This window comes from Crocodylus siamensis, chromosome 1 (assembly GCF_052110815.1).
Source record: "Crocodylus siamensis isolate JL-2025a chromosome 1, ASM5211081v1, whole genome shotgun sequence".
In the NCBI taxonomy this organism is placed as follows: domain Eukaryota; kingdom Metazoa; phylum Chordata; order Crocodylia; family Crocodylidae; genus Crocodylus; species Crocodylus siamensis.
This window is the reverse complement of record NC_143395.1, coordinates 376,974,814-376,997,881: the sequence shown is the minus strand read 5'-3', so window position 1 is coordinate 376,997,881 and position 23,068 is coordinate 376,974,814. Positions and strand designations below refer to the sequence as shown.

At 44.1% G+C, this 23,068-nt stretch overlaps 3 protein-coding genes across 6 annotated transcripts in view; 1 reads left to right on the top strand and 2 right to left on the bottom strand.

Annotated features, from left to right (window-relative positions):
- Positions 1–1,594, top strand: part of BRCA2 (BRCA2 DNA repair associated) — a 58,211-nt gene extending 56,617 nt beyond the window's left edge. For all 4 annotated transcript variants that reach the window (XM_090027823.1, XM_090027798.1, XM_090027808.1 and 1 more), the window contains exon 27: positions 777–1,594. In XM_090027823.1, coding sequence (XP_089883949.1) covers positions 777–1,412 — 636 coding nt within the window. In that variant the 3' untranslated portion in view covers positions 1,413–1,594. The remainder of the gene's footprint in view (positions 1–776) is intronic.
- On the bottom strand, positions 1,340–21,637 carry N4BP2L1 (NEDD4 binding protein 2 like 1). The gene is made up of 5 exons (XM_090027905.1): positions 21,384–21,637; positions 9,558–9,682; positions 8,491–8,579; positions 7,361–7,437; positions 1,340–4,841 (listed from the first exon to the last, which is right to left on the bottom strand). Exons 1-5 carry the CDS (start codon positions 21,521–21,523, stop codon positions 4,586–4,588), a joined length of 687 nt encoding a protein of 228 aa, XP_089884031.1. The 5' UTR covers positions 21,524–21,637; the 3' UTR covers positions 1,340–4,585.
- Positions 9,546–23,068, bottom strand: part of N4BP2L2 (NEDD4 binding protein 2 like 2) — a 103,572-nt gene continuing 90,049 nt past the window's right edge. Inside the window, exon 11 of the mRNA XM_090027852.1 lies at positions 9,546–9,682. The gene's annotated coding sequence lies outside the window, so the exon portion shown is untranslated. The remainder of the gene's footprint in view (positions 9,683–23,068) is intronic.

Genomic DNA, 23,068 nt, shown 5'->3' with positions numbered 1-23,068 from the left:
GGCTGCTGCAGCTCTGACTCCAGCCCGAGGTTGGCATCACAGCTACAGTCAGAGCCACAACAGCTGCCTGCCCCCTCCTCTACTTGTACTCAGATCTAAGATGAGGGGGGTTTTCCACCCCCATGTTAAATTGCTGGGGACAACCTCATCCTGCATTCAAGTAAATACAGTATAATAGAGCAATGTTTCCTGAACTAGGAACCAAGAACTCTGTCTTGGAAAACAGGGTTGCAGGTCCTAGAGGCATGACCCTAGCTGGGCTCAGGCTGGATGTTATATATGACGTGACCACAAGCCAACAAGCATTCAAGTTATGGTCCCTGAATTAGGATTACAGTCCAAAAAGATTGGGATCCACTGCATTAAATAATACAGAACTCTGCCCTTGCTGCCTTTTTCATACCTACTTTTCATACTCTTACCATTTTCTTCTACTGTATATTTACAGTATGCTGGACCCAAATGTTCTCTTAAAAAGCTGTGAATTACATGCATATTGATTTTTGTAGTAACTTCAGTTTGAGATGGATAGTCACTTTCACTCAAACATGTGGTGCACAATATTATTGGTTCAGTTTTACATTATTTGCGTGACAAATTGAGGTAATTAATTTAATACGGTGTTTGATTTTTTTTTTTTTTGGTTAGCAAGTTTACTACTTTAGTTATTTCATTCCCCCTGGAGTGCCAGTCTGGTGCATTAATTGTGATGAATGGGAAGGGTTCTGGCCTTGTCTACACACACAAATCATATATTTCTTTCTTTCCTTATCTAGACATTCTTTCCAAATAGTGAAATGAAGTATCAAAGCCCACTGTCAGTCAGCAAACCAGATGTGAAACTTGCTCCACAAGGCTTAGCAAAGATGACTCCACATACTCCTAATGAAAACCACCCCAAGAACTGCAAAAAGAGAAAAGCTATGGACCTGCTCAGCCAGATCCCTCCTCCTCCCCCATTGACACCAGTCTGTTCAGTTGTTTCTCCATCTTTGAAAAAGGCATTTCAGCCACCACGAAGTTCTGATTTCCAGTGTAGCAAGTTACTGAAGGGAACAAACCACAACTCTCTTCACATCACCACTCTTACAAGATCAAATGAAATTACTCCTCTTGCTGAGACTGACTTGATTGCTGATGAAGAACTTGCAATGATTAATACACAAGCACTCTTGTGTAATTTGCCCAAAGAAAAGAAAACTGATTACACAGAAAAAACCATCAGTGCTGCATCCAGGGATTCATTAGACCACCTTGTACATGATAATTCTCCAATGTCTGCTGCAGGAACAAATGCTTTACAAAACAGTACTGAAGGAACTGAGGCTCTTGAGAAAGATACAAGTAAAACTGAGAATTTATTCACAGTCCCAAAAAAGCTACAAAGGCGTAAAAAACGCAAACACTATTGAATGCAGGTGCATAATAATGTATATATTTTGGATGTAAATGAATATTTTTACACTTTGCATGTTAGAAACATTTATATAGTATCTGCTTGTCTTCAATAATGTTGTTTCAAAAGGAAAAGTTTAATAAATGTAATCTTACATGTGCAATAAAACTTTCAAGAGTTTGGTAAGAATCACTGCAATATATTATCTCTACAGATCATTTATTTTCTTGTGCATTACAGTAATGCCAGTGTTGTTGCAGGCCTGACATTTCAGTAGTGAGGCCATATCTGGAACTTAAGGGATTATTTAGCTTAGAATGCTTGTTCGCTTTGTTGGACTATCAGGAGAGTAGTTAGAAATGTGTGTAGGTTGTTTAGAGGCTGAATCCAGAATCCCAGGGATTCTCTTAAACTGATCAGGACAGAAGAGGTGAAATCTGAGATGTTAATCCCAGTGTAGTTTATATTCCTTATTTTTCTATGCTTTGGTTGTGTTAAGTTGTTGGAAGGCAGCAATGATTTTGTTACGTTGATAGGACAATGTGACAATGGCTGTGAAGGATCTCAAAGTGGCCTTATCCTCTTATTTAAAGTCCATGTACATCAGAGAGAATGACTTAGGCCATTTGTACAGTATGGAAACATACCTTTCCATTAGAGGTGCACTGTAGATTGGTCCGATATCGGATCAGTACCGATATAAAGAAAATTGGCTGTATCAGAAATCGGTCTGATGGGGCAGATAATTTGGCCAATAAATGCCATGCATGTGTGCAGCCACTGAGGAGCAGAGCCCAGCAGTGTGGAGAGCTGCCTCCAGCTGGTAAGTCTGGCGTGGTGGAAGGGGATGTGGGAGGGAAGGGGCGTGGCAGGGGAGGGGCTGAAGAGGCAGGCACTGCCTAGCCAGGGCAGGGTGCATGGTGGAGGCGTGGTTCATTGTGGGGAGGGAGGAGCTGCAGCTGCAGGGCCCAGCACAACCCACAGCTGCAGCTCATCTGCTCGCTCCAGGCAGATCCAGGCCCCCCCCCCCCACCCTCCTGGAGTGCAAGCAGCAGCAGAATCCACCCCCCCACCCCTGATGAACCATGCCTGCACCCCTGCCCCCTCCCTCACTGCGGGGGAGGAGTTGATCTGACCCCCTTCCCTTTCCCCTGCAACACACTTACCACTCCCCACACTATACTGGAAATCGGATCAATAGTGGCCCCAAAAACCTCACTGGTGCACCCCTACTTTCCATCTGGGTGTGCTGGGAAGGAACGAGATTTCATATGGTCAGACACTTGACAGCACTCGATTATTTAACTCTCAAACTTCACATCTTTTCAAGGTAGAACACCTACAGCTCCGTTGCAAATTCACATCTGAGTACCTAAAATACCTGTTTCTGTCATCTAAACTTGGATGTTGGTACTTGACTTTAAACACAGAGTTAGATTTGGTTTTCTAAAGCTGAAAGACAATTGGCTCTGCTGTCTTTAGTACTGTATTCTTGTTATTGTGTGCTTTATGATGGTTTCTTATATATACGTGTACATAATAGTCTGTACAAGGTCCATAGCACTAAAAGTCGAAAAAAATAAGATAATGGACTTGGACCTGCTCCAGAGATGTGATAATGGAAGAGGTGTGAAACGGACAAATATGGAGGCAGAAAAGGGCAAGATAACAGTAAAATCAGCGGCTCTCTTCTGCATGTCCAACCTACCTGGGTGCAGCATTAACTAATATTGTGATAAGATCGCTCTTAAAAACTCATCATTTTGTCCAAAACTCATAAAACATTTTTGTTGGTTTGAAGTGTGGAGCTATGGAACCAGCATCTAGCACCTTCAAGATTTGGCATGGGCTGTAACCAGTCTGCTTTCCATCATGATGTTTTTATTTTCACTTTGTGCCTTGTGTTCTGCAAGCACAGTTTCATAGGAGTGCGCATGATATGGAAAGTTTGACCAAGCTTAATGCTCATTTGACACTCAGGGTGGGTGAGTTACGGTTCAGCAAGATGGAGCAGTCTGATTAAGAAATATTCTTGCCTGGGACAATAGACAAAAAGATCAGATGTTGTTAGCCACACCAGTCTCCCTGTATCCAAAGATGCATAGTTAAATATATACCCAACAGATGTTTCGCACCAAGTGCATACATTGCACACAATAAAGCTCTGCCCCGTCAGCATTTAGGTTGAAAGACAAGTGCCTCATTCAGTTGTCTTTAACATATCACTCAAGTTCTCATGGCTTGTGATGGTCTCCACTATGTACATTTTTTTTTCTATTTCTACTATTAATAAACCATTGTATGTGATGGCACTAATTTATACTACATTTTAAAACAAAGATGCCCCTATTCTTAAAACTTTACAGTACAAGGCAAGAGATACAGATTATCAGTTCAGGAAAAGAGAAGTGAAGCAGTGACTATTAATGAGAAAAGGGAGGAGAGCCTATTAATGGGATCTGAAGGAGAAGAGGTAGCACTTGGCAGATAAAGATACAGATATTGTCTGGGTGTATGGAGGAGCTGGGGTGGAAAGTAAAATGAAGAGTAAGAAAAGCCTGAATCAAGGTAACAAAAGATATGGGTGAGCAGATGGTTATGTTGAGCCTTTTTACAGCAGTAAGACAGGAAACCAATAGAGGGATTCAAAGAGCACTGTACATTGTTAGCTAAGGTTTGGGAAAACTGGAAAGAGAAGAATGGTGAAGCCAGGAGACCAGGCATAAGAAAGTGAGGAGACTAGAAATGACCACAGGCTGAACAAGGGTTTGGTCCCAAGAACTTTGAAGAAAGGTTGGAACTGAAAGTATTAGAGACAAAGAAGAGGCTGGTTTAGTGAGAGACTGGACACAAGGCAAAAAGGAGAAAGAGAGTGGGTCTGGGAGACAAGCTGCAATACAAGTAACATGACAGGTTACAGGCACCAAACCTGCCCTGGAGAATTCACAGTCTAGGGATATGACATGACAAAATGAGGAAAACTAACAAACAGGTTTAGTGGGAAAGGGAAGAGTTTACAGTGGGCTCAGTAGTCTTAGATTCCATAACTGAATGCTCTTGCATTACAGTATGTAAATTAAAAGCATTGATACCTGATTTAAAGATTTAGTAAAATGAAAAAACCCCCCAAAACTCAGTAAAAAATGGCTTAGAAAATTGCAAAATGGTCTTTCATACATTGGTGAAATACTAAAATACGTTGTGAAATCCACCTCTCCTGTTATAGTATCTTTGATTCGTATGTGTGTCATATGCTCTTCTGTTTGAAAATGCTGGATGTGAATTGGAGTAAGCCCCAGTGCTGAGAGCTGCATTTGGTCCACTACAATTTCCAACATCTCTCCTGGGTTGTTCAGACTGAAGCACAGTTTCAATGGTAACACCATGCTCGTACTGTTCTTTCATCCGCTGTATTTTTTCTCTTGGGACCTGATGAGTGTTCCTTCTATAGAATCAAAATGAACATAAAAAAATCAATTTTTTTAACCCTTTAATAAGTGCATTGGCTTGATGTTGCTAAACTTCTTGCTCCATTTAGTAAAACAGCCATTCTTGTCTCTAAGAGCCAGGATCCAACACTTGACTGCACTGCAGTCAAGTTTCTCAAAGCTATTTTTTCAAAGCTATTTTTGGCTGCTTCACTATAACACACAACCTAAATATTTTTGTAGGCAGCCAGAATGTAAAGTTAGGTGAATTGTCTATAACAAGGTCCATGGCTCCTGCTGTGAGGAGCATGGGAAGCATGTATATGCTGATTGCCATCATGGTTTCTGCTACACGGATACAAGAAGCTAATGAACCCTCAGGAGCAATTGTCTATCCATCTGCAGAAGGATGGATACTTGTGCAGAGAACCCACAAGTATGTGACCAACCGTCAAGGTCTGTGCGGGGGGGGGAGGAGATGTTTGTTTTTTGCCCATGTCTAAAGAGGCACAGCCATACACAGTCTAGATCAGATCGAGGGCCCCAGCAGGACAATGGAGGATACTACAGGTTACTGACTGAACAACTTGTTTGCTGTAACAAACATGAAACACTGAAGATTGAAAGGACCTCAGGATAAGTAAGCGAGACAGAAGTGTTAGAAGGGATGTTTCTCTATAGCGAGGTGAGTTTGGAACAGAAGAAGAGAAGTTTTAGATGAGAAGAAAAAAGGGTGCAGAAGGTTTCTGGGCTCCAGGAACGATGCATAGGTTCCAAAGGATTCTCAAGCAAGGTGTGGAAACTGAGGCAGGGTCTTGGTACACAGGGGTTTGGTGCTTTGCCGTAGACCAGTGTATCTCTTGTATTTTGTGTTAGTAAAGTCTGTGTGTTCTTTGCTTTAAAGGTTACAAAGTCCTCAAGAAGTGAAACAGTAAACCATGGCAAAGCCATGGCGAAGGCATGTCCCAATGTACTGGTGGTCGGCATTAGTTTTGGAATGGTAGGGCAGCTGGGATGTGGCTTTTTCCTAGCATTAGACCCATGCCTCTCTGGGTTTGGAGTCTCTGCCTGAGGAGCATGCCTGAAAGGCCAATCTTAAAGAAAGAATCTGGACTTAGTAAGCTTGATAGCCTATGAGCTCTCCAGCTCCTTCACTAATTGATGAAACAAATACCAACCATAAGATAGTTAAGAAATATTACAAGGCATTAATACTTGATACCTCCTCCCAACTAGACCCATTTCTACTGTCATGCCTGCAAATCACTCCCATTTGGCACTGGTAAGACGAGTGTTGAGCCAAGACTTATATATTGCTGATAAACTCTTTATTTTACTACCATACTCTTCCCCATCTTCAAAGCATCCTTCTCTTTTCTCCGTGTCAAGTCCTGCCTGACGCTTGAACTACAAGCTCTCTGAGGCAAGGACGGTCCCCCTCAGTATTCGTGTGTACAGCACTTAGCACAATGGGAAACCGCATGGCTCCTTGACAAGGGTTCTGAGCTATTGCAGTCATGTAAATAAATCATCTTAATCTAAAAATCATGTAAAGTAAACAATATTGTGCTTATGAGATCAAACAAGGTAGAACATACATGCTTTGGGGACTAATGTATCCATCCTGTATGTAGGCAGGGCAGTGTGGCACCTGGCAGATTAACTGGTTCAGAGAGACATGAGCTTTGGTAGGCTCATAGCCTACCTCATCAGATGGTATGAATGGACTTGCAAAATGCAGATACTAAATAAAAAGGAATAAGGTAATTTAAATACAAATGACAGGGAAAGGGGGAGGAAAGAAGGGAGCACTGCTGAAAGAAGGGAAGGGTACAACACTCTTATATGTGTTATTTGAGACCCAATAAAAATAATCCTTTGGGAACTGATTTTTTTGCTGATTTTTAAAACAGCTGCTCTCCTACTACCTGCCTTCCCAAATTATATGAAGCCATGTTGTAGTTAAATTTCATGTCAGAACCTGTAGATACTATTTTATTATTTTTATTACTGCAATGTCTAGATCCATAGCATTAGTCATGAACCATGAGCCCATTGAAGGAAACATTGCACAAATGCCCCTCCTCTTCCTCCTCTTCTTCCCCTGCCCCCCCATAATTTGCAGTCCAAATAGGAGCTTACAATGTAAATTGACTTTGCTTTCCTGACACCTGTCAGGGCAGCTAGTATCTTCTGATGTTGAATATATTAAATTATCCCTCCACTATTCTTGAATAGTTCATTATTGGACTGTTTCTTAGACCAGTGGTCTCCAAAGTGGGGTGCACAAGACAATCCATTGGGGTGTGGGAAGAAAATATTAGAACTTCTATTTATATTTATATAAATATACATATACTGGGGGTGCGTGCTCAAAATTTTTTTACTGATGGGGTGCGCAATCAAAAAAAGTTTGGAGACCACTGTCTTAGACTATCTGAAGAGGAAAGTGCATATTACAGTCCTGTTTTTTTCACAGCTGAAACATGGTACTAAATGAGAAGTAACCAGATTCATTAAGAGGGAAAAGGTATACCTTGCCAACTTCTGAACATTGAATTTCCATTGTGTTTCTGGTTCTCGGAATGTAACTTCATAGCCATTCTCAAGTGCCTGATTTGGAAAAGTGTACACATGTTAAAAGTGTTACCAGCTAGTTCTTATAGAAGGCTTCTGCCACCAACTAACATTCACTGTGTGCCTCATCACCTGGACCAGGGATTCTCATATCTCAATTCTCAAATATTCACCAAGAATGGACAAGCTCCTTTCCATGTACAAACCCTCAAATGTTCTTCCCTTCCATTCACAATTATACAATGAGCCTTTGGTAATTGCTTGAATGGAAAAGTGGCACCTGAAGTACTCTCAGTATTTCTAAAGTGATTTTGGTGAAGAGGAGGAGGAACAGCCAGGACAATAGGAGAAGCCACCTGTTCACAGTTTAGCAGCCTCTAGCCTACAATCCCTTTACTATGTAGTCATCCTAGAGTGGCCACAACCTTGACTGGGAAGTTTCTTTAGAGAAACTGTTCACAAGCACAAGGTTGATAGCAGCATTTCAGGCACAGAGAACCACTATGACCTCCTATACCTTGTGTGGAAACAGCAAATAGATCCCAAATGATAAACTTTGACCATATGATAACCCATGGTAATACAGCTATGTATAAGCATGATTGTAATGGGACACACTGTGAAACCATAATAGGAAGAGTGCCAATAAAGCAATCACAGAGTCCAGCTAGCCTAGAACCAGTAAAAACTGATCAAAACACAGTCTCTGGATTGCTTTAATGGGTACCCTTGACATGTACTGCAAAAAATGAGCTAAGGCCAAACTCGGGTTTTAATATGCTTGTCAATTAACATTATGGAAGCAGACTCCTCTTGGGGAAGTGGGACATTATAGGCTGATCTCTGGTGAATATGGGGCAAGCTGAATCTTTTCCAGTGACTTCCCTCTCACTGAACTAAATACTTTGCTAAAACAAGTACACAAGTGCCTCTTTATTTACTTTAGCAAAGAATTAACTTGTCTGAATTACCTGAAGACCAAAAATAGGAATAATTGCTTTTATCTTTTAATATTTTTTCCCAATCAAATCACATCTTAGATGTCAAGGCTAAGCATTTACAACAAGAGTAAGTCATAATTTTCCCTACCATGATCACATATGGCTTCATTTCCCAAGCATGGATGTTCGTATTATCAATAATAACCGGGGATCTCCCATTCTCCATTGCTTTGCGTGCTGCAATATAACATATTAAGTGAAGCTCAAAAGTACCAGACAACTGATGGATCCAGGCCTTTCGGGCCTGAAGGAGTTTTCTATTTCAAGAGACCCTTGTGCAGTCTGTGAACCCACTGGTAAAGTGTTTCTGCATACCCATCTCAAAGCAAATAGTTGATAGTAACCAAAAAGTGCTTTTAAAATTCCTGGAGGATGTTCCTGCTCGACTGTAAAACTTAAGCAAAAAGAATGTAAAGGTTGATGCATATTTTGAACACTCCTCAACTTACGTGAGCAATGGCAGTGGAAATGAAAATATTCACAAGCATACGTGAGTGTTAGCAAATATAATTTGGTATTTAATAATATTCCATTACATAAGTTCACAAGTTTCAATTGCCTCACGAGGCTGTATCACAGTCATCTCCCTAAAATACGGTCATGGTTTGTTCTGCTCCTGAACTTAAGGAATGACTTCATAATTAATGTGTATACTTCCTGACAACAGACACATATACTGCAGAAGTCACAAATGGAAATTTAAGCTTAAAGCAACGGCTTATGTTTAACCTGTTGTAATCTAAAGAAGGACGAACACGTCTCTACCATGCTGTCACTGTACTGCCATTTGCATGCCTCTTGCTCAGGTCCAGCTTCTGCACTTCCATAAACATTTACTGTTTAAAAAGTTTTCAAAAACAAAATGAACCATGAATTTATCAGTATTTGTTCAGTTAGCATAATTTATTTTTCACATGCTATAAAGAATATTTCACTTCCCATAGTCAATGGCTCTAAGTTCTGTGATTTTTTTTAAGACTGACAAGCTGTAAACTTCAATGAAAGACATGATTACACTTTCTCTCTTCCTAGAGAATCAAAATAGTGCAGTATACTGTGTTGAGACACTGTGGTTTTTGAGGACTGTGCAGGTATTTAGATAGACTGAGGAAGTCCATTAATGCTCTAAGAAAACTAGGAACTGTTTTGATTCACCTCTCTTTTGGTTCCATGTATGTGCTTCCTCTAGCAATCTGTGATCAAACTGGTAGATGCCATCTTGGATGAAAAAGTCATCAGTGCTAAGAATCACAGCACTGGAGAATTCATGTTTCAGTTGTCTGAAAAATGGGAAGTAAAATATTAGTACATTTAAATATATTCTTTTATCATATAAGTTCAAATCAAGTCATTTGAATGTTCTGCACACTGCATATAGCTTTCATTACATAAGTCCATAATTTAGAGAGAACTTGAAACTGCTCTATTTTTGGTATGATTACAGCACAGGAATAGAGAAATGATGTATTTTTCACACTGTCCTTTAAATTAACAGAGAAATCTACAATGGACTTTTAACATGTAACAAATGTGGTTATCTGAGCTGGCTGGAGAAATGCTTGTAAATTACAAAAAAGTTTTCTGTAATCTCACAGAAACACAAGGGAAGGATTGTGCGACCCGATAGTGCAACTCGTTTCCTTTAAAAAGGAATTTCTGAACATAAAGAAACCACCAACTTTTCCACAGACTGGGGGGGAGGGCATGGTTTGATGACAACAAGGAGGATATGAATTTTCATTTGTTTCTTTCACTTTTTCATGGTTTCTTTCTTTCTTCTTTCCTACCCCATTTTCGTTGCAACACTGATCTTATTTCACTTATTCACATGAGTAGTCAAGATTTTCCTATTTCCTTTTATTTCTAATAATGCCAAAACAGTTCTACTGACAAATGTCTTGTTATACTACTGAATTTTTCATTTGTTTAATTTTACTAGGATCATAGGAAAGTAGAGCTGGAAGGGTTTTCTTGAAGTTACCTAGTCCAACCTCTGCTCAAGGCAGGATCAGTCCCGGCCATGTCTCTCTTACCTTTCCTGAAAATTTTCAGAGATGGTGAGTCCGTAACTGCTCTAGGTAGTCTGTTCCAATGCCTGATCACCCTCATAGTCAGGAGGTTCCTCCTAATCTCCAACCTCAATTTCCTCTACTGAAGCTTGAGGTTATTGCTCCTAGTCTCACAGCTGCAGAGAAAAGTACCTTCAGGTACATCGAGACTGTCAACACATGCACCCTTAGTCTTCTGTTCTCCAGACTAAATACCCTAGTTCTTTCAGCCTTTCCTCATAAATCATGCTTCCAAGACCAGTAATAATTTTTGTCAGCCTCTGCTAGACTTTCCAAGCTATTCACATCTTCTTGAAGGGTAGGGCCACAAACTAGACACACTGAGGCTGCACCCATGCTGAATAAAGCAGACAACTCACTTCCCTTGTTTTCCAAGTGATACTCCTGTTAATACAACCCAGCATGCTATTGGGTTGAAGGGTTTTTTGGTTTGGGTTTGGGGGGAGGCTGTGGGGGAGGGGGAAATTGGGGTTTTTTGCAACAGAAGAAAACACTGTTGGCACATATTTAGTTTATGGTCCACTGTAACCCACAGGTTCTCTACAGTACTGCAGCCTAGCCAGCTGTTCCCTGGTCTGTATGTGTGCACACAATTATTCTGTCCCAAGTGTAGAACTTTTTACTTGTCCTTGCTGAATCCCATCTGATTGATTTGGAACCAATTCTATCGTTTAGCCAAGTCATTCTGGGTCCTAGCCCTACCTTCCAGAGTGTCTTCCATGCCACCCAACTTGGTATCACCTGCAAATTTCTCCAAATCATTAATGATCATGTCAAACAAGAGTCGGCAGACAGGCCCCTGGGAACCCCACTTAATAACTCCTCCCAACTAGACACTGAGCTATTGATGACTATTCATTGAGCACAATGATCTAACCAGTTACATGTTGATCTTATAGTACTGTCAAATAGTCTATATATGCTTAGTTTATCAATGAGAATGTCATGGAAGACCATATCAAAAGCCTTCCTATAGTGAAAGTGTATCACATCCACTGCTCTTCCCCTGACATTCGCAGAACCTGTTACCTTAGCATAGAAAGAATAGTTGGTCAGATGTGACTTGCTTGTGATGACCCATGCAGGATGGGTTCATCCTGCACTGACAGATTCTCTTCCAAATGGTTTGAAATAGATTTTTTAAGGACCTGCTCCATGATCTTTCCAGAGACCAAGGGCAGGCTAATTGGTCTGAGATCAACTATATACATTAGTTATGTGATTATATGATTAGCTATCCTTCATCTTTTCATGTGGTTTTTTTTGTTTTTTAATTTTACACTTTAAAAATATTTTTTCACGTATATTTAGCATTGTCTATAGCTGGGGTGGCCCACTATGGTCCACTGACCAGATCTGACCTGCACTACCATGTCATTCTGCTCATAGGGCTCCTAGAGGGACTGGGAATTTGGCAGGGGCAGAGCAAGTGAGGGAGGCACTGCTGCCAAATTTGTGGGCATGGAGCACCTCTGCTGCATTTTGGAAGCAGCAGGATGAGCAATGGCTACATGTGGCTCCCCTCCCCAGTGGCTGTGATACCACTCATGCCAACACTGCTTGCCCTGCCACTGGATGTGGGTCTGAATGCATTCAGTAAAGATACTTGTGGTCTGGATCCAGTTTATGACACCCCTAGTCTGAAGCTGATAGCACTATAAGGTGAAGCCCTATATCCATATAATCTGTTCACTATGAGCAGTACTCATTTTCCCTAGGTCTGTGGTACATTCCTGATCAAAGTGCAGGTGGTAGCGGTAGATTGCTGGAGATTTCCAAAAGGAATCCATTATGGAAATTCCCAGGAGTCTGGCACGTCTTAGGGAAGCTGCAGCAATATGCACACAGGTTTTCTTACCCTCATGTCCAAATGTGTGAAGGTTTTTCCTTTAGGCTGATAAAACACAAAACAACGCACTGGGAATCCCTTACCAGTTTATTCCTATTTTCTGTGTAGCGGGACCAGCAGGTTTCAAGTTCACTAGTAAAAAATCATTACCTGCACTGACTCTATGGCCCCGTTTGGAATTAGCCAGAGGTAATAAAAGCCCCAGTTAGGCTCCAGAGCGGCGAGAGATGCACGGGTGAAAGCCCACCGTCCCCCCGCTCCCCTGAAGACCCCCAGACACCCCCCAGCAGCCACGGAGCCCCCCCCACCGACCCCCAGCACAGCCAGAGGCAAGTGGGACCCGTGGTGAGGGGGTTAATCCCCCTCTGAGTGGAAGGAGGCAGCTGACTGGAGCCGGGCCGGGTCAAGCCCCACCCAGGCCCCTACTTCGCCCAGCCCCACAGGGAGCTACGCGAACAGGCTGTGAAAACAGGTACGCTTGCCTGCCGGCGCGTGAGGTTAGCGCATTCGCATAGGAGGGTGCACGGGAGGGCCTGAGACCCTGCCTGCGAACCCCCCAGAGTAGACAGTCCCAGCCGTAGCCAGCCTACCAGAGGCATGACACGGATGGGCACGTGCCGCACCCCGAGGGTCCCCTCGGGCTCTGCGCCCCCCCCCCCCGGCACCTCAGAGACGGCCACCCAGACGGAGCCCATGGTCCCGGCCTCCACGCAGACAGAGCCTCTGGCGGCCAGGAGCATAGCTACCTCCCCCTGTGAGGTCTGCTCCAGGCCACAGTCCAGAGACAGCGTGCCATCAGGGACTGCAAGCAGGAGATTGACTCCTAGTGCCAGGCCCTTCTCCCCGAGGAGCTGGAGGGTAGACCACCATCTCCCTCCAGGACAAAGGAGGACTCCAGGATCTCCCAGTCTGTCCAGGTAGGGGCATGGACCAAAGTGGTCAAGGTCCCCAAGGCCTGCTGCACCAAGGCCCCTGCCCCACCGGAGCTTAGCAACAGGTACGCACCTCTTGCTGTTCCAGCAGAGCCTGCTGAGTTGCCAGCTCCCAGAGGCAACCCAGGCTCAACTGCCCTGCTCTCCCCAAGACATAACGTAAGATGTTTGTTTTGGGAGACTCCATCCTGAGGGGGACTGAGGAGGTGATCTGCCACTAAAAAGAAAGGCCTACAAAGGATGGGGGATGGGATTCACCTCCGAGGAGGATTATTCTGCACTGGTCCGGTCCTGCAGGGAGCAAACCAGGAAAGCCAAGGCTGCAACTGAACTCCAACTAGCTTCTAGCATCAAGGACAATAAAAAGTCCTTTTTCAGATATGTGGGGAGCCAGAGGAAAAGCAAGGGCAACATTGGACCCCTGCTGAACCAGATGGGGCAACTGACAACTGACGCCCAGGAAAAAGCCAGCCTTGGTCTTTAATCAGTCCCAGGACAGGGAGGGTCCAGGTGAGGGAGATCCCCTGCCCTCCATTAATGCTGACCTTATGAAGGAACATCATCTTGAGAAGCTGGCCCTGACAATCTGCACCCCAGGGTACTTAAGGAGCTGGCGAGCATCATAGCCCAGCCCCTGGCACGGATCTTTGAGAACTCCTGGCGCTCTGGTGTAGTGCCCGAAGACTGGAAGAAGGCCAATGTGGAGCCTATCTTCAAGAAAGAGGGGAAAGTGGATCTGGCTAACTATAGGCCCATCAGCCTGACCTCTATCCCGGGGAAGATCTTAGAAAAGTTTATTAAAGGGGCCATCCTTAATGGACTGGCCAACGCCAACATCCTAAGGGATAGCCAGCACAGGTTTGTTGTGGGTAGGTCTTGCTTGACCAATCTCATTTCCTTCTACGACTAGGTGACCTATCACCTAGACAAGGGAGAAGAGACTGATGTCATGTATCTTGACTTCAAAAAAGCCTTCAATCTGGTATCCCATGATCACCTCTTGGCGAAACTGGCCAATTGTGGCCTTGTGTCCACCATGATCCGCAGGCTGGGAAATTGGCTCCGTGGTCGGACCCAGAGGGTAGTAATTGATGGAAGTCAGTCATCATGGTGCCCTGTGACCAGCGGGATCCCCCAAGGCTCTGTCCTTGGACCCATATTGTTCAACATCTTCATTAATGATGTGGACACTGGAGTCAGGAGCAGACTGGCCAAGTTCCCTGATGACACCAAAATTTGGGGCAAAGCATCCACACCAGAAGACAGGCGGGTGATCCAGGCTGACCTGGACAGGCTCAGCAAATGGGTGGACGAGAACCTGATGGTGTTTAACACGGAACAATGCAAGGTTCTCCACCTTGGGAGGAAAAACCTGCAGCATGCTTATAGGCTCGGCAGTGCTACGCTGGCTAGCACTACGGAAGAAAGAGACTTGGGGGGTCATCATTGACCACAAGATGAACATTAGCCTGCAATGCGATCCTGCAGCTACTAAAGTGACCAAAACGCTGGCTTGCATCCATAGATGCTTCTCAAGCAAATCCAAAGATGTCCCTCTTGTCCCTGTACTCGGCCTTTGTGAGGCCACAGCTGGAGTACTGCGTCCAGTTTTGGGGCCCACAATCCAAAAAGGATGTGGAGAAGCTTGAGAGAGTCCAGAGGAGAGCCATGCACATGATCAGAGGTCACGAAAATAGACCTTATGATAACAGGCTGAGAGCCATGGGGCTCTTTAGCCTGGAAAAGCGTAGGCTCAGGGGTGATCTGATGGCCACCTGTAAGTTTATCGGGGGTGACAACCAGTATCTGGGGGGACGTTTGTTCACCAGAGGGCCCCAAAGGATGACAAGGTCGAATGGTCATAAACTACTGTGAGACTGTTTCAGGCTGGACATAAGGAAGAATTTCTCTACTGTCCGAGTCCCCAAGGTCTGGAACAGCCTGCCATTGGAGGTGGTTCAAGCACCTACATTGAACACCTTCAAGAGCAAATTGGATGCTTATCCTGTTGGGATCCTATGACCCCAGCTGACTTCCTGCCCTTTGAGCAGGGGGCTGGACTCAGTGATCTTCCAAGGTCCCTTCCAGCCCTAATGTCTATGAAATCTATGAAATAGTATGGCTGGTGCACTGACTTCTGTGGCAAGACAGCTTCACTTTGTGCAGGTGATACAGTACTAGCCATTTCAAGAAAACAAGCACTGGATTAGCTTAGATGATGTCCAATTTACAGAAATTAATCAATGATCAGACAGACGTGAAAAAAACCCCAAAACCCGACACTTTACTGGAAGAGGCATCACATTAGTTTGACCTGGCTCTCCAGTGTCTGTATACATCAGGCGCTTCAGCGGGGCTTTTTTGCATTTATATGTATTTATTCTCTCCAGCACACACACATCCAGCTCACCATCTTACCAACTATCCTTTTGTCTGATGTTGACTTATTCTTACCATTAGGGTAATTTTTTTTAACCTTCCAGGTCCTACTTAACAAAGTTATAATGTCAATGTCTCTGTTTTGTTGGGATTAATTTCCTTTACTTTTAATTTCCTTCCTTTGACCTCATAAGTTCCTGATATCCACAGCCTCTTTTCTCATATTTGCCTTTGATTCAAATCTTTCCTCCCAACTAATTATTATTCCTGAAGGTTTTGTGATTGCAACCTCATTTTAATTATTTTTAAAGTAACTCTTTGCTTCACGCATAACGCCCCTGCCCCACAAAATCTTCCTGGAAAAGGCACTGAATTTCCTCATGGAGCAATTTCACTTACGATGGTCCATACAGATCAGTGTTTTCCTTTGGTGGACAGTGAGGAGGGAGGGAACAGTAGGTAGGAAAGATGCAGGGTCCCAAATTTCCACTTCTCTTGTGCACTGCCATGTCTACAAGTAAGGTATCCAGTTACGTAGCAAAAGCTGTCCATGTCCATACCCCAGCTTTCTTGCCAGCTCACATTCTGTCTGACAGTGGTACAGCTGATATAGAGAAGGCTTTTGGTTCAATCAACATCTCCTTTTCGGCCCAGGCCCTTTAGCACTCATCTTAGCCTTGGATCCCATCAATAGATATGTGTTGTTTTGAGTTCTGTGCAGATATTTAATATACATTCATAGCAACAGGATTTAACTTTTGCTCCTTTGGTTGCAGCCTCCATCTACTGACTAAATGTGTATAACTTAATGGAAGCTGCGGGCACAGACACCAGTGATTCAATATGTACTGACTCATGGTCAGATGTAACCTAAGGCTTGTAGACATTTCCTAGGCTGTAACATTAGTACTCTATTTGCACAGGAACACTGAACTGCTCATTACTGTACCATAACAGTCCAGTGCTCTCATCCAGACCAGCTGTACTGAAGTGTAACAACCCTTCCACTCTTCTCTTGTCTACACTAGCATTACTCTTTAAATCCAGCTGGACTGGATGATCTCTTGAAGTCCCTTCCAGCCTTACTTCTCTATGATCTACTGAATTTGCAGTATGCTTGGCATACCTGTCTCCCAAGTCTGGCACAGCTATCAGAGGCAAAGGATTCCGGTTGATTTGGAAAGGTGAATGGGACGCTGCCAAGCAGAAATGTAAGGGCTGTCTGCAATATTTTAATAGTTTACCTTGGCACTAGTTTGGCTTAAACCCATTGAAAACTAATCTAACCCAAACAGTGCTCAGAATGCAGGCAAAGTAGCTGGTGCATGTTTATAAAATGAGGTGTACTAGAAATGTTTTAATGTGTTACAACAGTTAGAATGGCATACTTTGCCTCAGTCTGCTATACCTTCATTACCGTTTGCTTCAACATGCTTTGTTGCAAATCATCCTACTGTGACTTCCGCTTCTTTCTATATTAGTAAGTGTAGTTATTAAGAGAACTTCCCTTTCAGGATTTTCAGTTTGTGCAAGTGCAGTGCACTTATTTCAGTTGTTCCAAGTGATACTGAAGTTGTGGAGGTACAACAAAAATGTGAAGGTGTATTGGAAGTTTCCACAGTTCGGTACCTAAATTATATATGTAAGCACCAGGATAGTTGCTTTTGTTTTTGTTTTCAGACAAGATGTGAAACATCAGCTCACTTTGATGTTCATCTGAAGATGTAGACTAAGGTTAAGAAAGGCTGTGTGTACATTTAGCATCTCTGCAAATCAGGTAACTCATTCAGGTACCTAACTTTTTGGGCACTCAGGTTGAAAATTCTGCTCACAATTCCCTTAGACAAATTTCCATTAAATAATAACATTCTGTATTTGAAAGAGTAACATGATGGATAAACAGCCAATGATGCTAGTGAAAACTAGCAACGGTATCTCTGTGTCTGTAACCAGAAGTTGGTTTGGAAGGAAGTTATTGTATTATGGAGTCTCATGGGAAAAAATCCTGAATTCTCAAAGTAGTCAAGTTTGTGCAAAGGAATAGAAAATAGATCAAGATTTTCTGAGCATGGTATGACATGGCAGAACCAAAATTCATTACAGTGTGACCCTAACATTGTGCTATCTAACAATAGGGTTTCAGAAGAAAAGAACAGTTCGTAGCCTTTATAACTCTAGGGCAAGCTCAGTGCTTAAGCCTTTCACTCCATATTCAAAGCAGTTGGAATGACAAGTCATTACTGCCTTGGGCTCTGGACAGACTTAACTTTTGATCTCTTTAAAAGGGGAGAGTACACATTGTATGATGCAACTATGATATCTGCAGACTCCTAAAATGGTGCAAGTATAACAAAACCATTGCAACTTTAATCCTGTTTCAGTCAGGATTAAGGTTACAGTGATTTAGCTCACTTGTATCTCTCCAGGAGCAGGCAGACATTACAACTGCAGTGCAACAGCTGATTCATGATCCAGAACAGCAACCCCCACTCCCCTTTTAAAGAGGTTGAAAGTTACATCTGTCTGCAGCCTGAAAGACATGATCAAATTAATGCCACAGATTTTCAACCACCCATTCCAACTGGGGTAGGAAGGAAGGAAAAAAGTAAAATTTCTAGGTTTTTTTGCACTGTCAATCCAACTTAATATCGAGTGATAATCACAAATCTCAAAAATAATTTCCCCCCCTCAAGCTTCTGTAAAATTAAAAGTCCTGGATTCAATAATGTTTTGGTTATGATGCATAAGCGGCCAAGAAAGAAAGTGTCTGGTGGGGAGTGGAGGAGAAAAGACTATTACAGGAGAGAGAATTATTTAAAATCATCCATGAAGAACACACACAGATTTTCTTGTGCCAAAGCATAGGCGTCTACCACCTGAACTTATGTAAAGAACTGTAACAATATTAGGATTTATGAAACCACCTCGAGTAAAGCCATCCAATGGACGACCTTATTTGTACACACTGCCTGGTACGTTACACCCTCCTTGACATCTATTCCACTTCTTCTTTCCTACATGCTCCATTACGGTTTTTGAAAGATGCCTCCACAAGTCATGCAGCACAAGGGAAGGTGGCATCCAACTCTTCCTTCAGTCTACCTGAGGTACAGAAATACACTAGGTATAACCTTCTTTGAGGGACTTAGTACTAAGTCCCCTAAATTCTCTAGCCCTTAGAGCAGGGGTTGTCAACCAGGAGTACACGTACCCTGGGAGGTACTTGGCCCCTTGGGAAATGCTGCCGGCATTTCTGGTTTTCCGCCCTCCACCCCCACTCACTGATCAGCCGCTGGGGGTACACCAACCAAAAAAGGTTGAAAACCCCTGCCTTAGAGCATGAAGCCAAGACAGTCTTGTAATCTGACCTGCTGTCTCTGGACCGATCTCCCTTCTTCCTATCTCTTCCTTCTCCTCAGCCCTTCATTTACTCCTCTTTCCTGCCTTTCCAGCCATTTTTCTCTGCTTCCTCCTTCTGCTTTGGAAACACCGTCTCCATTTTACAGAAACTGTAGCACAGAGTATGTGACTTAGCAAGGGCAATACAGCAAATCGACAAATAAAATGTCTGTGTGTGTGTGTATGTGTGCGTTTTCCCTCTGTGCTATGGTTTCTGTAAAAATGGATGCAGGGAAGAGAAGTAAATGAGGAGTATCATACATAACATAAATAGATAGACAGATATGTATATGTGTGTGTGTATATATATGTATATATACTATATATAGAATCTTCCTTCTAATCTCTGAAAAAGTGTCAGGTTCACGGAATGACTTTTATGTCCAAAATTCTAACTATGCTAGTGGTACTTCTGCATATTGTTGCTTTATTTTCACCTTATTTGAGAACAATCTACCCTTGGTCTGTGCAAAGAACTTAGGGATCATCACAGTCTAAGTACTGACAAAGCAAGACCTTTATTATCAAGGTAACTTTCTGCACCAAAAGCCCCTTGAGGTCTTCAAACAAGATCTTGAATTGTGTCCAGAGCCTATAATCTCCTTGGATGTCCCTACGTTTATAGAGAATATGTAGTAGCATGAACATACAGCCCCAGCTTCAACTGCTCATAATAAAAATATGGTGGTATACATGAGTAATGAGAAGCAATAACTTTCTGCCAGCCTGTTATCACTGTGGCAATAAAATGGGTAACAACATATCCGGAAAAAAACAGCCTTTCCATGTTGATAAATGGATTGTGTTTTAACTTTCATTCTCCAGTATGCTGTCTTGGCTTCTGTCTACCTCTTACCCCTTTAAATCATGATCTTTATGAAAAAAATAGTTGTAGATGGTATGTACAGAGCCCTGCTTTCTTTGACTGACAGGTAAAAGAGGGCTATCTTAAGTTAAATAATACTGCCCACTTTTCATTGCTGCTTCAAAATTCGTCAGGTAATAAATTAGAAATCATTTAGTAAATTCATAATTTTTCATAAAGAAACAAACTGCCAAATAATAAGCTTAGTTACATTGTTTCCTTAACGTGTGCACTTTTATTTCAGCTCCGCATACATCTTGCACATTTTACTTGAGGGCTTGGATATTAATTTCCATTTGTTTATTTTACATTGGTCTTTCTAAAGTAAGCAAACTGAAATCAAGTATGCTAGATAACATCCTGTATATGAAAAAGGCTTTTTGTTGAAAACAAGTCCCTTGCCTTTTTTATCTTTGTTATCATTTTAATGTACAAAAGGCCTCAACATTGCCCTTGAGAATCTATCTGGAAAAAAAGTAAACTTTACCCTAAGAAAACTTTATGACAGCAGGGGCCAACCTTTCCTGGGGTATGCCAATGCTCCTGCTGGGAGCAAAGCCAAAGGTTCCTGGCTATATGAAACGGTTGTCAACAAACTTTAAAAATGGATTCTCTTTTAAAGGAGAAAAACATGGGAAACGGTGGCTTTTCCCTGGCAGGCCTATGAGGGGGTGCTTGGGGGCCCCATGCCCACACACCTACCCCTGTCCCACACAATGGGGCTGGGACCTGGGGCACTGGGTCGGGACCAGCCATCAATGTTTACAAATAGGTCCTGGTACAAAAGAACCACTGGATTAGATGGTCCCTTCCCTACTTCTCTATGACTGGTGGCCAACCCTTTTGGCAGGTGTGCTGCAAACTAGCCCCAGATCCCACCCCAAATGTCACTCTGATCCCCGTGCCCCGCCTGCTCTACTCTGCTCGCTGGCTTGTGCCTCCTGCCCCAGCTCCCGCTCCGCTGTTTCTGGCCCAGTCTGCTGCTGTGCCGCCAGACCTTCCTGATCCGCCGTGCGCCACACCGACAGGCTGCCAGTGCCACACGTGGCTCTCGTGCGCAGGTTGGCCACCCCTGCTCTGCAGCATCATCAGAAACAGCCTCGTAAACACTGTCTACACCAACGCAAGTGCCCGGCTCACTGACAATGCAGTGTGTTGCGATTCAGCCAACTGGAGAAGAGGCTCTGAGCAGGCTGGCTCAGGGGAAAAGAAAAGACACAGAAACAAATTGTGGAGCAAAATCAAGGGAAGCTTGGAGCGAGCCGGTCCCCTGCTGGGGCTGTCAGGAAACCCAAACCCCGCGCCCCCTGCTAGGCTTGAGGCGCTCAGATGCGCTGGCCCACCCGGAGCGGGTCCACGCCGCTTTTCTCCGCCAGGCGCGTTGCGGCCCGGCCCGAGCGCGCAGGGCAGCCGGCACCCGCCGCGCCTGTGCGGTGCGGACGTCAGTGCGGGGCTCGCCCCCGCTCCCCCTCGGGCGGTGCGAGTTACCTGGCCAGCGAGCTCTTGCCGGAGCCGGGCAGGCCGCGCAGCAGGACGAGCGCGCGGCGGCGGCGGCGGGGCCGGGGCGGGGGCCGGGGCGGCAGTCCCAGGCTCAGGCCCCCGAAGGCGCGGAGCAGCCCCTGGTCCATGGCCGCCCCGCGCTCCTCTGCCCCCTGCTGCGGGCGGGGGCAGCGCCCATGGGAAGCCCCGCCCGGGCCCGGCCTCTCGCCGCCGCCGCGCGGCTTCCGACTGCAAACCCAGCCAAACCCAAACCAGGCCGGGGGCGTCCGCGCTGCGGCCCGCGGGGGTCGTGGCCGGGGTTTCCCTCGTGGCTTACGCCCCCAGACCCAGTCCTGCTCCTCTAACCATCCTACTCCGATTTAATCTCCGGTAATTGTATGAACAGGCTTCTGTCACCTTCACTTGTTTGGAGTGAGCCGCTCTCCGCGGGGGCACAGTCCTTGCAGCCTGGAGGAAAGGACCAGGCCTTCAGGCCCTGCCCACGACTGCAAGCAGAAGTGTAACCCCTGGTGATTGCAGCAGGGGATGAAACCCTTCAACAAGCCCAGCTATCATGTTTCTTCTGAAGTTAGGCACCTAAGACAGGCCAGTCACTTAAATAGCCTATGACCCATGTTTTCATCTGTGAGGAGAGAGAGCGAAACCCGCAGTAGTCTTCTGACTGAGGCATGCACCTACCCTGTGAAGACCTGCGTTCATTTTCTGGTAGGCTTGTTTTCCAAAGAGGGACCATCCCTTTAGACACGTAAACACAGCAGTTACGGATGACTTGCATTCAGGAAACCACCACACATCTGCTGTGCAACCCGAGGTCCCAAAAGGCCCCACAGACACCTTTCTTTTAGTTATTGGGCATAAGCAAACTTACATTTTAACAGTGCTGAGCAACTTGGTGCTCATCTTACTCCTAATTGCTGGTGGGTTTCACAAAATAAATGTTCCCTCCACTATCTCAGCTGCAGATCTTGACAGTAGGCATGATCTGGCCACACCTCCCTCCTCCAGAACCACCCCCCAGCCCAAAGAAAAAAATCATGGCTCAACTCCTTTTTACCCAATTTAAAGCAGAAATTTTAACCCAAGTCTTGCAATCTCAGGAGAGAGTCTCTCCAAGTCTCTCCTCTTGAAACTCTTGTAGTTAATATAAAAATAAGAATGTATTTGCTGGAGCAGGGACTGCCCTAGTACCAGCTTATGAAAACTGTTATTAGTCCAGAGACAGAGACTACAAATAGAGTGGAACAGTTTCAGCAAGAGAAACCCAGATCAGACTACAGTTAATAAGGCTTAGCACTGAGACCAGATTTAAATCGCTTCTCCAAATCAAAAAGAGAAATCTCTGAGGTTCAACTACTAGGTTATTAAATAGGGCAGCAACACTACATCCTTTTCTTTTACTAAAAATCAGTTAACTGAACTGATCTAGGTGTCAAACTCTAGCAGCTATGGATAACTGAGAAGTGAGCTCAAGCATTTCCTATTGATCAGCTTGCTTACACCACCCATCCCCACCCCTCACCCAGTGTATTTGCTTCTGTAAGCCACGTATTGCGCAAGGGACAGGAATTCTTCTCAGGACTAGATCAAGATAGCACCAAAAGTTGGATGGCTCCATGTCTAAATCCTCATTCGACCTAATCTCTTATGTCAACACAGAATGCGTCTACAGTGCA

Excerpts from the sequence above, each read along its gene's own strand:
- N4BP2L1 (XM_090027905.1), bottom strand. The coding sequence starts at position 21,523 with ATGGACCAGGGGCTGCTCCGCGCCTTCGGGGGCCTGAGCCTGGGACTG. Across the intron at positions 9,683-21,383 it reads GGCAAGAGCTCGCTGGCCAG|ACAACTGAAACATGAATTCT; the intron begins GTAACTCGCACC and ends CCCATTTTTCAG. Across the intron at positions 7,438-8,490 it reads TGAAGCCATATGTGATCATG|GCACTTGAGAATGGCTATGA; the intron begins GTAGGGAAAATT and ends TTTCCAAATCAG.